Raw genomic sequence first — 16,721 nt, 5'->3', positions numbered from 1 at the left:
ACCATGCCATTGTTTTGCCCCAGAAGGCATAAGATTTAGGCTGACTATTGAAAAGGACAAAGAACAATCCAGAGAAATAGTAATTAACTGGGGGAAAGACAACTTCAATGGCGTAAGAATGGAGCTGGCTGAATAAGTGAGATTCAAAAGTTGCCAGGAAACCTGATAGCTGAACAATGCGTTACCTTCAAAAAAAATACAGTTTGGGCACAGTTAACATATGTTACCTCGAAGTGGAAACGTAAGGCAAATAAATCCAGAGCTCCCTGGATTATAAAAGAGGTAGAGATTACGATCAAGAAAAAGTGTGCTGTTTTCCTTGAAGAGAAGGCTGAGAGGTGATTTGGTCGAGGTATTCAAAATCATGAGAGGTCTGGACAGAGAATCATACCTGACAGACAATGTCCCAGACACTGACATCACCATCCCTAGGTGTCCCACCAGCAGGACAGACCCAGCAGAGGTGACGGCACAGTGTTATACAGTCAGGAGGGAGTTGCCCAAGACGTCCTCAACATGGGCTCCGGACCCCATGATGTCTCATGGCATCAGGTCAAAGAGAGTAGATGGAGAGAAACTGTTCCCACTGGTGAAAGGATGGAGGACGCGAGGGAACAGATTTAAAGTAATTGGGAAGAGAAACAAAAATAACATGAGGAAAAACTTTTCCACCCAGCGAGTGGTTAATGTGTGGAATGCACTGTCTGAGAGTGTGGTGGAGGCAGGTTTAATTGAAACATTTCAAAGGGAATGAGACAGTTTTATGAAAAGGAACTAATGGAGCTGCGGGCTGACAGGTCCCGGATGCTGATGGATTCATCCTCGGGCTTTCAAAGAGAAGCAAATGAGGGAGGAACTGCGCAGAATCTGTCCTCCTGTCCCGCCCCCTTTTCCAATTGGTCCGGAGCTGTTGTTAATCACCCAGACATTGTGAGGTCAGAGATTAAGTCCCGGGTGCGCAGGCGCATTGCGGACCAGTGTTTGAAGCCGGTGAAGGCGGCGGAGAGACGGTTCTGCAGCCTGTAAGTGGCGGCTGGTGGGCGGGGAGGCTTAAGAAACACCCGGTGTAGGCCTCAACACCCCCAATAACAAACTCCCGGTCCTGTGTTTGCACCGAGCGGGCGGCAGCTGCGGGAAACTGAGCTCAGTTACAAAGGGGCCTGAGGGAGGAACCGTTTGGGACACAGCACAGGGCAGGAGGTCCCCCCTCCCCCACTCCCTGGTTCCACAAAGACTCCCCTTGGACTGGGCCACACCTGGGCAGGGCTGGCTCAAGGTGCAGGAAGCTGATAGGCTGAGCTGTGGACTGGGAGGAGTGGGGGGTTTGACTGACAGGCCTGGGGAGGGGGATATCAGGGCAGGTACACACACTGATCCCCCTTTTCCTCCTGGGATCTTTTACTGGAGTTGTGTTGCTGAGTGTTTCTAAACTCTGTCTCCCTATCCCGGTAATGTCGGTGGATTGTAGGTTGCTGTGAGTGTTGGACTATATTGTCTCTCCTCATTCTTCCTCCTCCCACTCCGAGTTCCAGGCTGCAGGCACCAGCTGTTTGATGTGCCTGAAACATTCAATATGTTTCTCTCTTCACAGAGACCTGCTGAGTATTTCCAGCATTTTCTCCTTTTCTCTCAGATTTCCAGCATCTGCAGGACTTTGCTTTTGTTTTATTGCACGAGTTGCTCACAGAATCAAAGGCAGTGAAGGTGCTCGAGCTGGACGGAAGCAGTCGTGTCAGATCCTCAGTGGGTGAGAAATCGCCGAGTGCAGGGGAGGAATGAAGCTGGTGGATGTGCAGGGAGGCTTCAGAAATATCCGGTGTTGGCCTCCACACCCCCAGTAAGTAGCTCCCAGTCCCGCGTTCCAAGGAGAACAATCCCAGCTTCTCCTTGTAGCTAAATTCCCTCATCCCTGGAACCATTCTGGTAAATCTCCTCGACACCCTCTCAAGGACCTTCCCATCCTTCCTAAAGTGTGGTGATCAGAACTGGATGAACCAGAGTTTTATAAAAGTTCCCCTTAACTTCCCTGCTTTTGCACTCAATACCTCTATTTATCAAGCCCAAAATCCCATATTATTTGCTAACTGTTCTCAATATGTCCTGCCACCTTCAATGATCTATACATATAAACCCCCAGGTCCCTCTGTCCCTGCACGCTCTTTAGATCTGTGCCATTAAGCATTTATTGCCTCTCTCTATCCCTTCTGACAACCTGGAAATTTTCAGGATGTTAGAACTGATAGTATAGATCAGGAGTGTCCAGCCTTTATGCATTAGGGGCAACATTCTAAATGTTGTCCTACATAGGGGGCTGGAGGTGAACAACTTTCGGAAAGGTAAACGTATTAGAAATTTATTTTACTGTTCATCAAAATAACAATAATGTGCATTTTTGTGAATAAGCTTTAAATGAGGAAACTAATGTATTAACTTACTTTCCCAACTCTATGTTGAACACTGATTTAGTGAGTTACCTGGCATGGTTTTTGCTTGCAGTAGCAGACATTGTCTGCCTGCACACTTGATGTAGCGATGCAGAGAATTCCAGATAGATTCCATTTGTGAGGAGAGATCTTGATCTCGCACTCTCCCTGTCTCCTGCTCTCTCTATTTTATTTAGAGATACAGCACTGAAACGGGCCCTTAGGCCCACCGAGTCTGTGCCAAGCAACAACCACCCATTGACACTAACCCTACAGTAACCCCATATTCCCTACCACCTACCTACACCAGCGGCAATTTACAATGGCCAACTTACCTATCAACCTGCAAGTCTTTGGCTGTGGGCGGAAACCGGAGCACCCAGCGAAAACCCACGCGGTCACAGGGAGAACTTGCAAACTCTGCAAAGGCAGTACCCAGAATCGAAGCCAGGACCCTGGAGCTGTGAGGCTGCAGTTCTAACCACTGCGTCTCTCTCTCGCTCTCTCTCTCTCTCTCCCCCCCGCGCGCTCTCCCCCGTTCTCTCTCTTTCCCCCCCCCCCCCCCACCGCTCTCTCTCTCTTCCCCATATCCCCGCGCTTTCTCTCTCTCCCGCTCTCTCTCTCTCTCTCTCCCTCTCCCGCTCTCTCTCCCTCTCCCTCTCCCGCTCTCTCTCCCTCTCCCGCTCTCTCTCCCTCTCCCGCTCTCTCTCTCTCCCTCTCCCGCTCTCTCTCTCTCCCTCTCCCGCTCTCTCTCTCTCCCTCTCCCGCTCTCTCTCTCTCTCTCTCCCTCTCCCGCTCTCTCTCTCTCTCTCTCCCTCTCCCGCTCTCTCTCCCTCTCCCGCTCTCTCTCCCTCTCCCGCTCTCTCTCCCTCTCCCGCTCTCTCTCCCTCTCCCGCTCTCTCTCCCTCTCCCGCTCTCTCTCCCTCTCCCGCTCTCTCTCCCTCTCCCGCGCTCTCTCCCTCTCCCGCGCTCTCTCCCTCTCCCGCGCTCTCTCCCTCTCCCGCGCTCTCTCCCTCTCCCGCGCTCTCTCCCTCTCCCGCGCTCTCTCCCTCTCCCGCGCTCTCTCCCTCTCCCGCGCTCTCTCCCTCTCCCGCGCTCTCTCCCTCTCCCGCGCTCTCTCCCTCTCCCGCGCTCTCTCCCTCTCCCGCGCTCTCTCCCTCTCCCGCGCTCTCTCCCTCTCCCGCGCTCTCTCCCTCTCCCGCTCTCTCTCCCTCTCCCGCTCTCTCTCCCTCTCCCGCTCTCTCTCCCTCTCCCGCTCTCTCTCCCTCTCCCGCTCTCTCTCCCTCTCCCGCTCTCTCTCCCTCTCCCGCTCTCTCTCCCTCTCCCGCTCTCTCTCCCTCTCCCGCTCTCTCTCCCTCTCCCGCTCTCTCTCCCTCTCCCGCTCTCTCTCCCTCTCCCGCTCTCTCTCCCTCTCCCGCTCTCTCTCCCTCTCCCGCTCTCTCTCCCTCTCCCGCTCTCTCTCCCTCTCCCGCTCTCTCTCCCTCTCCCGCTCTCTCTCCCTCTCCCGCTCTCTCTCCCTCTCCCGCTCTCTCTCCCTCTCCCTCTCCCGCTCTCTCTCCCTCTCCCTCTCCCGCTCTCTCTCCCTCTCCCTCTCCCGCTCTCTCTCCCTCTCCCTCTCCCGCTCTCTCTCCCTCTCCCTCTCCCGCTCCCTCTCCCGCTCTCTCTCCCTCTCCCGCTCTCTCTCCCTCTCCCGCTCTCTCTCCCTCTCTCTCTCCCTCTCTCTCTCCCTCTCCCTCTCCCTCTCCCGCTCCCTCTCCCTCTCCCGCTCCCTCTCCCTCTCCTGCTCTCTCTCCCTCTCCCGCTCTCTCTCTCTCTCCCTCTCCCGCTCTCTCTCCCTCTCCCGCTCTCTCTTCCTCTCCCTCTCCCGCTCTCTCTCCCTCTCCCTCTCCCGCTCTCTCTCCCTCTCCCGCTCTCTCTCCCTCTCCCGCTCTCTCTCCCTCTCCCGCTCTCTCTCCCTCTCCCGCTCTCTCTCCCTCTCCCGCTCTCTCTCCCTCTCCCGCTCTCTCTCCCTCTCCCGCTCTCTCTCCCTCTCCCGCTCTCTCTCCCTCTCCCGCTCTCTCTCCCTCTCCCGCTCTCTCTCCCTCTCCCGCTCTCTCTCCCTCTCCCGCTCTCTCCCGCTCTCTCTCGCTCTCCCGCTCTCTCTCTCCGCTCTCTCTCCCGCTCTCTCTCCCGCTCTCTCTCCCGCTCTCTCTCCCGCTCTCTCTCCCGCTCTCTCTCCCGCTCTCTCTCCCGCTCTCTCTCCCGCTCTCTCTCCCGCTCTCTCTCCCGCTCTCTCTCCCGCTCTCTCTCCCGCTCTCTCTCCCGCTCTCTCTCCCGCTCTCTCTCCCGCTCTCTCTCCCGCTCTCTCTCCCGCTCTCTCTCCCGCTCTCTCTCCCGCTCTCTCTCCCGCTCTCTCTCCCGCTCTCTCTCCCGCTCCCTCTGCCGCTCCCTCTCCCTCCCCCGCTCCCTCTCCCTCTCCCTCCCCCGCTCCCTCTCCCTCTCCCTCCCCCGCTCCCTCTCCCTCTCCCTCCCCCTCTCCCTCTCCCTCTCCCTCCCCCGCTCCCTCTCCCTCCCCCGCTCCCTCTCCCTCCCCCGCTCCCTCTCCCTCCCCCGCTCCCTCTCCCTCCCCCGCTCCCTCTCCCTCCCCCGCTCCCTCTCCCTCCCCCGCTCCCTCTCCCTCCCCCGCTCCCTCTCCCTCCCCCGCTCCCTCTCCCTCCCCCGCTCCCTCTCCCTCCCCCGCTCCCTCTCCCTCCCCCGCTCCCTCTCTCTCCCCCGCTCCCTCTCCCTCCCCCGCTCCCTCTCCCTCCCCCGCTCCCTCCCCCGCTCCCTCCCCCGCTCCCTCCCCCTCTCCCTCCCCCTCTCCCTCCCCCGCTCCCTCTCCCTCCCCCGCTCCCTCTCCCTCCCCCGCTCCCTCTCCCTCTCCCTCCCCCGCCCCCTCTCCCTCTCCCTCCCCCGCCCTCTCTCCCTCTCCCTCCCTCCCCCGCTCTCTCTCTCTCGCTCCATGTCTGCCGGCCTCTGTCTCTCTGCTCCGCTCCCAGGGCCCGGTCACCCTGGCACCCTGCTCCCAGGGCCCGGTCACCCCGGCAGCCTGCTCCCAGGGCCTGGTTACCACTGCACCTTGCTGCTGGGCCTGCACCTCCTTAGATGGTGATGAAGAGCCTGAGGCCCAGGCTGAGTACATACGCAGGCAGAGCCAGTGCTTGGCCTGGGTCCTGAGCTCACGTCCAGGAAGGCTGCACTGGATATGGAGTTTGGGCGGGAAGCGCCAGCAGAGAAGCAGCTCAGCCCGCGCACTGCCATCTCACTAAAGGAGCCAAAATATCAGGTACGGAAGCTTGTCTGTCATCTTGGTAAAGGAGGACGTGTGCAGTGATGTGTCTCCGCCATGTTGGTAAAGGAGCTGTAACCATTGTCAGGTGCGATGGATACCATTGACAGGCTGGATTCTGGCCCATGGGCTGGATGTTCTGGAGTGTCGAACTAGGAGGCGTAGAGTAAAAGTTAGAGCCAGACCTTTCAGGAGTGAAGTTAGGAAACATTTCTACACACAAAAGGTGGTAGAAATTTGAAACTCTCTTCCACAAACAGCAGTTGATGCGAGATCAATGTTAATGTTAAATCTGAGATTGATAGATCTTTGTTAACCAAAGGTATTAATGGAAATGGGACAAAGTCGGGTATATAGAGTTAGATCACAGATCAACCATGATCTCATTTCCTGGTGGAACAGGCTCGAGGGGCTAAATGGCCAACTCCTAGAATCATAGAAATTTACAGCACAGAAGGAGGCCATTCAACCCTTTGTGCTTGTGCTGGCCCTTTGAAAGAGCAGTTGTGCTTAGTCCCACACACCCACTTGGTGTTTGTAAGCCTGTAAGTTCCTCATTCTCAAATACCTGTCAACTCCCTTTTAAAATGACTGATAGAATCAGGTTCAACCACCTTTTTCAGGTGGAGCGTTCCAGATCCTGACAACTGTCTGTTGTTACAGAAACTGCTGAACTCAATGTTGAGTCCGGAAGGTTGTCAAGTCCTGTTCCTCGAGCTCCCATTGAGCTTCATTGGAACAGGGCAGGAGGCCGAGGACAGAGAGGTCAGAGTGGGAGTGGGACGGAGAATTAAAATGGGAAGTGACTGGAAACCCAGGAACATGCTTTCAGACTGAATGGAGATGTTTCTCAAAGTGATCACCCTATCTGTGTTTGGTCTTCCCAATGTAGAACAGATCTCATTGTGAGCAGTGAATATAATATACAAAATTGCCAAAAGTACAAGTAAATCACTGTTTGGTTTCATCCCACAAAACCCTGAGAATAGCCCAAAGGGAGCTACTTTATTTGAAGAGTAAAAGTTACAAAGTAAAGCAAATCAGTTGCTGGAATATTAAACTCCACCCCAGCTAGAAAGAATATTAACACAGCAGATATAAACCCCACTGTCAGAATGAATATGGTTCAGTCCTGGATGTGATTAACAGCAGCAATAATTACAGAATGCAACAGCTACAGTCACTTGTGAACTCACTGGTGTCTCAGCATTTTGGATATCGATTAAATTCCTTCCCACAGATGGAGCAGGTGAATGGCCTCTCGTTATATTATTATAATATAATACTATCTTTAATATCATCTAATAAGATATTCTTTCTTACAGTTCAGTGGGATGTAAACAGTGACCCCAGCACCTTCAGGAGAGATGGTGCGAAAGCCCCTGTGTGCAGAGTGAGCATCAAATCAATGTGTGTAAATCCTCTCCTAATACCCTGTAAAAGGAGGTAATAAAAGTCATCACTGTCAGTACAGGATAGAAATTCAGAACAGACAATTCGAGATCCGATGGAACATTTTATTCCTCTCTTGTTTCCCCAAAGCTGTCAATCGCAGTCCCACACACTCTCCCTCCTCCCTGTGCTGAAATCCAAACCCATGACACCATCTGCACCATTTCTTTCCTCCTCTGCCAGTTTTCTCCCTCCCTCTACTGTGGCTGGGTTCAGTTCTCCAGCCCCTGTGTGCAGAGTGAGAATAAAATTAATGAGTCAATGATTTTCTGTCCTGGTCACTTGGACCCTGAAGCCCCGCCCACTCTCTGTTCTGGTCCCACAAATTACCAGATTCATTCAGCTCAATTTCACAACTTGTCTTTGTGTTTTTGTGGGTTCTCTCTCACTCCCTTTTTCCTGTTGTAACTTCATGTTACAGGATATTAGAAAGGGAGGATTTGCGGAAGGAAACTCAAACATCACTTCAAGATGTGACAGTCACTCGATTCATCAGGATCTGAATATCATCGGCCTTTGATCATGGAAGCAAAAAGTGTGGAGAAACCGTACACGTGTTCTGTGTGTGGACGAGGCTTCAGCCGATCAGCTGGCCTGTCGGTACACAAGTGTAGTCAGACTGGGGAGAAGCTGTGGAAATGTGGGGACCGTGAGAAAGAATTAAATTACACGTCTGAGCTGGAAACTCATCGACACAGTCAAACTGAGAAGAGGCCGTTCATCTGCACTGAGTGTGGGAAGGGATTCACTCATTCATCCTCCCTACACGCCCACCAGCGAGTTCATACTGGGGAGAGGCCATTTACCTGCACTGAGTGTGGGAAGGGATTCATTCATTCATCTTCCCTACTCACACACAAGCGAGTTCACACTGGGGAGAGGCCATTTACCTGCACTGAGTGTGGTAAGGGATTCATTCGTTCATCTGCCCTACTAAAACACCAGCGAGTTCACACTGGGGAGAGGCCGTTCACCTGCACTGAGTGTGGGAAGAGATTCTCTCTGTCATGGAACCTGCTCGCACATCAACGAATTCACACTGGGGAGAGGCCATTCACCTCCTCCGATTGTGGGGAGGGTTTTACTCATTCATCCACCCTGCTGATGCACCAGCGAGTTCACACTGGGGAGAGGCCGTTCACCTGCTCTGAGTGTGGGAAGGGATTTACTCAGTCATCCACCCTGCTGATGCACCAGCGAGTTCACACTGGGGAGAGGCCGTTCACCTGCACAGAATGTGGGAAGGGATTCACTCAGTTATCAATCTTGCTGACACACCAGCGAATTCACACTGGGGAGAGGACGTTCACCTGTACTGAGTGTGGGAAGGGATTCATTTATTCATCCGCCCTACTCACACACGAGCGAGTTCACACTGGGGAGAGGCCATTTACCTGCACTGAGTGTGGTAAGGGATTCATTCATTCATCCGCCCAACTGATGCACCAGCGAGTTCACACTGGGGAGAGGCCATTCACCTGCTCTGAGTGTGGGAAGAGATTCTCTCTGTCATGGAACCTGCTGGCACATCAACGAATTCACACTGGGGAGAGGCCATTCACCTGCTCTGATTGTGGGGAGGGTTTTACTCATTCATCCACCCTGCTGGTACACCAGCGAGTTCACACTGGGGAGAGGCCATTCACCTGCTCTGAGTGTGGGAAGGGATTCACTACTTCATCCAAGCTGGTGAAACACCAGCGAGTTCACACTGGTGAGAGGCCATTCACCTGCTCTGAGCGTGGGAAGGGATTTGCTAATTCATCCGCTCGGCTGAGGCACCAGCGAGTTCACACTGGGGAGAGGCCATTCACCTGCTCCGTGTGTCGGAAGAGATTTACTCAGTCATCCCACCTGGTGACACACCAGCGAGTTCACAGATAATTACAGGGGTTGGATTCTGCTGTTGCTGCTGTTCATCATATCCAGACTGAACCATGTTCATTCTGACAGTTGGGGTTTATTTCTGATGTCAGTTGCTCCTCTTGGACTGAGCGTCTGCCCCACAGCATTTCTCATTCATGTGTGAATAGACCATCATGTCTTCAAACCTCATTTTCAATTTAAATCCACTCAGTCAATGTACTGAACAAAAGATGAACAATAAACAGATCACAGGCCAATCCTGTAACTCTATATTGACAGGAGAAAGTCTGTTCTTCAGCTCAAAAATGAGGCTGTTTAAGCTCTGTGTTTCTAAGCACTCGTAGACTGGAGCTGTTGGATAGACAGGCTGTTCACAACTGTTAACATGTCAGATAGTGAAGGAATTGCTCTTCAAGTAAACTCACCAATTTATAAGCTCAGACTCCGGTCCCTGCTGTAATTAATACTCAGCATCCATTAGTGTTGATTTACAGTCGATCACTGAGTCGTCTGGTTAATCTTTGTTACTTGTTTTGTGAAATACTCTCCCTATTAGTGCTGAACTGCTGGATAACTCTGATTACATTTAAATGTGTTTATCCATGTTTATAAAGTGTCTGTGTGTCCAGATTTAACTAAGTTGTGATTTGTAACCAATAAATGATGTTTCGGGTATGACTTGTCATCTGGTATCTTGGTGATTTGTCGAGAAAGATTTAATTCACTCACTCAGCAGCTCGAGAGGAACCAGACTGAGGTTTAATGAACATAAGAAATAGGAGCTGGAGGAGGCCATTTGGCCCTTCGAGCCTGCTCTGCCATTCACCCAGATCATGGCTGATCATCTCAACTCCACCTTCCCGCACTATCCCCATATCCCTTAATTCCCTTTGTACCCAAAAATCTATCAATTTCTGTCTTAAATATACTCAATGACTGAGCATCCACTGCTCCCTGGGGAAGAGAATTCCAAAGATTCACAACCCTTTCAGTGAAGAAATTTCTCCTCATTTCAGTCCTAAATGGCTGATCCCTTATCCTGAGACTGTGACCCGGTGTTCTAGATTGCCCAGATAGGGGAAACATTTTCTCAGCATCGACCCGGTCAAGTCCCTTAACAATTTATGTCTCAGTCAGATCACATCTTATTCTTCTAAACCTCAGGGAATATCGACCTAGTTTACTCAACCTCTCCTCATAGGAGGAGATGGAGCAGAGTGGGGGTGCTGTACAATAGTGGTTATGTTATTCAACTAGTAATCCAGAGGCCTGGACTAATGATGCCAAGACATGAATTCAAATCCCACCACTGCAATTAAAAAGCGAGGATCAATATTGGTGACCATGAAACTACGCATTGTCCTAAAAACCCACCTGGTTCACTAATTTCCTTCAGGGAAGGAAATTTGCCGTCCTTACCCGATCTGTCCTCCAGATGCACAGAAATGTGGTTGACTCTTAACTACCCTATGAAATGGCCCAGCAAGACACTCAGTTATATTCAAGGAGGTAGCTCACCACCACTTTCTCAGGGGCAATTAGGGATGGGCAATAAATGCTGGCCATTTCAGTAACACTCACAGTCCATGAATAAATAGAACAATCGCCTTATCCCAGGAACCAGACGAGTGAACCTTCATTGCATTCCCTCAATGGTGGTATGTCCTTCCTTAGGTAAGGAGACCAAAACTGCACACACTGCTCCAGGTGGGGCCTCACCAATGTCCTGTATAATTGTAGTAAGACTTCTTTACCCTTATACCCCAATCCCTTTGTAACAAAAGCTAACATACCATTTGCCTTCCGAATTGCTTGCTGTACGTCCATGTTAACTTTCTGTGATTCACGTACAAGGACACTGTTATGTGTACTTTGCTTTTAAAAAAGAAAAATACTTGGAGTTCTGTGTTTTGCAAGACTGAGAAAATTGAATGCTGAACTGAGTGGGGCACAGTCTCCAAGGCAACTTGTTTCCAAGCAACAACAGCAAGGAAAATGATAGGTCACATGACATTGTTAAGAGTTCAATTTCACTTTGCTTTGTGAAAGACCAGTGCTGGGCAGGCAGGAGGCAGAACAAACTGGCTGGGACTTGTGTTTTTTGGCAGACTGGAAAAAGACCTCTCCCTGAAAAGAAGCCATCTCTTGTAGAACGAAATTCCACATTTGAGTTGTGTCTGTGTTCTGCCAGGAGAGGAAAGGACCCAGAGAAAGAGGAGTTGCTGCTCTCTGTGGAGGAAACCCTGCATTGTTAAAGGTAGCAAATTCCTATTGCCTCCAGTCTTTGAAAAATCTCTGCCTCAAGAGTGATTCCTGTTCCTCCTGTTTTTTTTTGGGTGGGAGATCCTGAAATCTCAAAAAGGCTTCCATTGCTGGACTGCTACTTTAAAATTTAAGTAGACTTGTTGCTACATCTTTTGCTGCATCTTTTGCTGAAAGATCTGTGTGATGCCTGCTGCAGACAAATTGCCTTGTTAGTCTACCCATCACAGACTGTTCATCAAACTCGCCTGGAGAGACTTTGAGTGACATCTGACGATTTGTCTCTGGGACACCTCACCGATTCACAAATAACCCACCAGACCATGACCACCAATGATTTTATTATTCCTAAGAAACAGTTGAACACCAAAAACCCTTTTGCCCCAATTAACCAGTTTTTCAATGTATGTGCGTGTTCAGGAAGCTTAGGAAGAATAAGAAGTTATAAAATCTTTTTATATGTATGGATTCATCCCATTATTGTTTAAGATTTCGTTTATTAATAAATAGTTAATTTTATTGTTGTTTGAAGAAATCTGGTTTTGTGTGCTTCATTCTAGGAGATAAATAAAATGTTTAATTTGGCTAATTTCCAGTAGGTGGGAAACTTTACGAATATGCAGTGGGACTGAATTAACAGTGCATTACTCCCACCTTGGTCGGAACAACACCCAGGTCCCTCTGAATGCAAACATTTCTCAGTTTCTCAACATTCAGAACAAAAAGTTTTTTTAAACATTTTTCTTATCAAAGTGGATAACTTCACACTTCACTATATTGAATTCCAACTGCCATGTTCTTACCCGCTCACCCACCCAACCTGTCTGTATCCCTCTGAAGCCTCTTTCTGTCTTTCTCATTTCTTGCTTTCCCACCTAACTTTGTATCTTCAGCAAACCTGCAGACATTACACTTACACTCAATCCCTTCACTTGAGTCATTTCTATAGATTGTAAATAGCTGAGGCCCAAGTACTAATCCTTGCTATACCCTGCTAGTTACAGCGTGCCAACCTGAAAATGGCCCATTTATTCCTACTCTCTGCTTTCTGTCCATTAACCAAACTTCAATCCATGCTCATATATTACCTCAATCTCATGAGTCCTAATTTTTTTTTTATTCATTCATGGGATGTGGGCATCGCTGGCTAGGCCAGCATTTATTACCCATCCCTAATTGCCCTTGAGAAGGTGTTGGTGAGCTGCCTTCTTGAACTGCTGCAGTCCATGTGAGGTAGGTACACCCACAGTGCTTTTAGGAATGGGAATTCTACGGTTTTGACCCAGCGACAGTGAAGGAATGGTGATATAGTTCCAAGTCAGGAATGTGTGTGACTTGGAGGGGAACTTGCAGGTGGCGGTGTGCCCATGCATTTTCTGCCCTTGTCCTTTTAGTTGGTAGAGGTTGTGGGTTAGGAAGGTGCTGTCTAAGGGGCCTTGGTGCGTTGCTCCAGTGCATCTTGTAGATGGTACACACTGCTGCCACTGTGTGTCAGTGGTGGAGGGAGTGAATGTTTGTAGATAGGATGCCAATCAAGTGGGTTGCTTTGTCCTGGATGGTGTCGGGCTTCTTGAGTGTTGTTGGAGCTGTACCATCCAGGCAAGTATTCCATCACACTCCTGACTTGTTCCTTATAGATGGTGGACAAGCTTTGGGGAGTCAGATGAGTTACTCGCTGCAGGATTCCTAGCCTCTGACCGGCTCTTGTAGCCACGGTATTTATATGGCTACTCCCAGTTCAGTTTCTGGTCAGTGATGGTACTGCAATTGAATGTCATGGGGAGATGGTTGGAGTCTTTCTTGTTGGAGATGGTCATTGCCTGGCACTTGTGTGACTTGAATGTTACTTGCCACTTATCATTGTCCAGGTCTTGCTGCATTTCTACATGGACTGCTTCAGTATCTGAGGAGTCGCAAATGGTGCGGAACATTGTGCAATCATCAGCGAACATCCCCACTTCTGAACTTATGATTGAAGAAAGAATTGTGTGTAATAACCTCTGGTGTGGCACCTTATCAAATGCTTCTTGCTTCTTGAAAATCCAAATAAACTACTGTTTCCTCCTTATTCACCTGACTAGTTACATCCTCAAGAAACTCTTAACAGATTTGTTAAACATGATTTCTTCTTCACAAGTCCATGTTGACTCTGCTGAATCATATTATGATTTTCTAAGTGCCCTGTTACCAATTCCCCAGATAATACATTCCAGCATTTTGCCTACAACTAATGTGAGGCTAATTGGACAATAGCTCCCCATTTTCTCTCTTTCTCCAAGGTTATTACTGAACCCTTTCTCAACTGATTATTTCATAAAGTGCTGTACTTGAGTCTTAATTTGGCCTTGTGCCATCTCCTAGTGGGCTTGTCCTGTCCTGTCAGTGCTGGGTCAGGCCATTGTCCAGCTCAAGCAGCCCAGATAACAGGAGCCAACGAACCTTATTTCACTCCTCAGGGTGGTTTGTTTCTTGAGGTTCAGATTATCATTAAAATAACAACACGCACTGTGTCCACCCATTGTTCTCCCAGATGCACCGTCACCTCACAGTCAGGATCATGTGTCTATGAAGGGGAGATTGTTGTTCTGTCTAGACCACCCTGAATACCCTTGCTTCATAATGGTCAGGAGTAGAAGGTCCCGGTATTGTGAGAAGAGCCTCAGGGAATCAGTCCCAGTGATCCTGTAAAACAGAGGAACACATGAGTGGGAGGAGGCCATTCAGCCCCTCGAGCCTGTTCCTCTATTCAGTTATATCATGACTGATCCATATCACAACTACCTTTACCAGAGTTGGTTACATATCCCTGTAACCTTACCCAATAGGTAACTCACAAGTTTTGACATTTTCCTTTTCTCCCCATCCATAGCAGCTTTTTGGGGGGACAGTGTTCCAGATTTCACTATCCTTTGTGTGAAGAAGTGGTTCCTGACAGCACCCCTGAATGGCCCAGCTCTAATTTTAATGTTGTGCCATCTTATTCTGCATTCCACCAACAGAGGAAATCATTTTTCTTTATCGACCCCCTTAAAACCTTTAATCTTCTTTAATACCGGAATTACATCACCCCTTAATATTCATACTCTATGAAATACAAGCCCAGTCTATATGACCTGTCCTCACAATTTAACCCTTTTAGCCCTGATATCATTCTGGTGAATGTTCAGTGTACCTCCTGCACAGCTGATATATCCTTCCTGAGATGTGCTGCCCAGAATTATACACCTCACTTCAGATGATGTGTAACCAGAGTTGCATATAACTGCAGCATTACTTTCACCCTTCAGATAAAGGCAAACATTCCATTCGACATTTTAATTCCCTTTTCTCCCAGTCCAGTAGTTTTTCGTGATTTCTGTGCATGAAACCCGAAATCTCTCTGTCCCTTCACAGTTCCTAACTTTTCATCATTTAGAAAATATTCTGATTCATCTTCCTTAGATCTAAGTTACCAGAATGGTTCCAGGGAGGGAGATTTTAGTTACAAGGTGAGGTTGTAAAATCTGGGGTTGTTCTCTTTCGCACAAAGGAGATTGAGGGGAGATTTAATCAAAGTGTAAAAGATTATGACAGGCATGGATAAGTTAGACAAGGACAACTGTTCCCATTAACTAATGGTACAAGGATTAGTGGACACAGATTGAAAGTTTTGGGCAAGAGATGCAGAGGGAATATAAGGAAGCACTTTTTTACACAGTGGGTAGTAAATTATCTGGAATTCGCTGCCCATGAGGGTGGTGGAAGCAGAGACAATCAGTGATTTCAAGAGGAAATTGGATGGTCACTTGAAGGAAATAAACTTGCAGGACTACAGGGGTCAAGCAGGGGAGTAGGACTGACTGGATTACTGTGTGGAGAACTGTCATGGACTTGATGGGCTGAATGGTCTCCTCTGTTCCATACATGACTCTAATGTTAATGACCTCGCACTTCCCCACATTGACCTCCTGCTGTCTCTGTTTTCTCCACTCACTAAATCTATCAATGTCTCTTTGTAATGTTTTGTTCCCTTCCAGAATACTCAATATGTCACCTAACTCAGTATGTGGGTTTGTTCAGGGAAAATCGTGTTCAACTAACTTGCTGGAGTTTTTGAAGACATAACAGAGAGGGTTGGTGGGGGCAATGTTGTTGATGTGGGGTACATGGACTTTCAAAAGGCATTTGATACAGTGCCACACAATTTATATGTATTTATTTATGAGTATTTCCAGCACTTTCTGGTTTTATTTCATCTTCCAGAAGATCTGATTTGCAAAAGTAAATCCTGGGACAGTGAGGTTTAAAAGATCTCCCGAAGGAATCATCAGCTTCTTCACACTGTGACATTGCATGTACAAAACACCAATCCTGGGCTGAGTGGGTATGGGAACAGTGAGCAGAAGAGGGATGGGGAATCAGCAGTGTTTGTGTTTTTACAATGAGGCATAAACAGATGGTGAGACAAAGAGAGAAATAGAGGGAGAGAAAGAGATTGAAATGACAGGTTAAACACAGAGGGAGAGAGACAGGCTCTCCAGTGTTTAGTGACTACCCAGCTCCCAGCCTGTGTCGAAAACCACTCTCCCCACCCCCTTCTCACCCCCTTGCCAAAGGCCTTTCTTTTTCTTTTTGGGCCTCCTTATCTCGAGAGACAATGGATACGCGGCCAAAGGCCTAATGTGTAAAGATAAATAAAAGCAAAATACTGCGGATGCTGGAAATCTGAAACAAAAACAAGAAATGCTGGATTCACTCAACAGGTCTGGCAGCATCTGTGGTAAGAGAAGCAGAGTTAACGTTTCGGGTCAGTGACCCTTCTTCGGAACTGACAAATATTAGAAAAGTCACAGATTATAAACAAGTGAGGTGGGGGTTGGGCAAGAGATAACAAAGGAGAAGGTGCAGATTGGACCAGGCCACATAGCTGACCAAAAGGTCAAGGAGCAAAGGCAAACAATATGTTAATGGTGTGTTGAAAGACAAAGCATTAGTACAGATTAGGTGTGAATATACTGAATATTAGTTTAGTTTGGAGATACAGCACTGAAACAGGCCCTTTGGCCCACCGAGTCTGTGCCGACCATCAACCACCCATTTATACTAATCCTACACTAATCCCATATCCCCACCTGTCCCTATATTTCCCTACCACCTTCCGATACTAGGGGCAATTTATAATGGCCAATTAACCTATCAACCTGCAAGTCTTTGGCATGTGGGAGGAAACCGGAGCACCCGGAGGAAACCCACGCAGACACAGGGAGAACTTGCAAACTCCACACAGGCAGTACCCAGAATTGAACCCGGGTCGCTGGAGCTGTGAGGCTGCGGTGCTAACCACTGCGCCACTGTGCCGCCCCTAATGAGCCCCACTCTTTCCCTGGTTATCCGCTTTCCCTTAATATACTTATAAAATGCCTTAGGATTTT

At 49.0% G+C, this 16,721-nt stretch overlaps 1 protein-coding gene across 2 annotated transcripts; it reads left to right on the top strand.

Moving 5' to 3' along the window:
- The first annotated feature begins 938 nt into the window (after positions 1 to 938).
- On the top strand, positions 939 to 9,696 carry LOC137349332 (zinc finger protein 229-like). 2 transcript variants are annotated; one of them, XM_068014855.1, is made up of 2 exons: positions 939 to 1,022; positions 7,604 to 9,696. In XM_068014855.1, the coding sequence occupies exon 2, from the start codon at positions 7,705 to 7,707 to the stop codon at positions 9,064 to 9,066; it is 1,362 nt and encodes a 453-aa protein (XP_067870956.1). In that variant the 5' UTR covers positions 939 to 1,022; positions 7,604 to 7,704; the 3' UTR covers positions 9,067 to 9,696. The 2 variants fall into 2 exon arrangements, with proteins under 2 accessions (XP_067870956.1, XP_067870957.1); XM_068014856.1 differs by lacking the exon at positions 939 to 1,022 and adding an exon at positions 1,777 to 1,837.
- Positions 9,697 to 16,721: the final 7,025 nt, after the last annotated feature.

This window comes from Heterodontus francisci, chromosome 34 (assembly GCF_036365525.1).
Source record: "Heterodontus francisci isolate sHetFra1 chromosome 34, sHetFra1.hap1, whole genome shotgun sequence".
NCBI lineage: Eukaryota > Metazoa > Chordata > Chondrichthyes > Heterodontiformes > Heterodontidae > Heterodontus > Heterodontus francisci.
The sequence above is the reverse complement of the archived record's forward strand: the minus strand, read 5'-3'. Positions and strand labels throughout refer to the sequence as shown.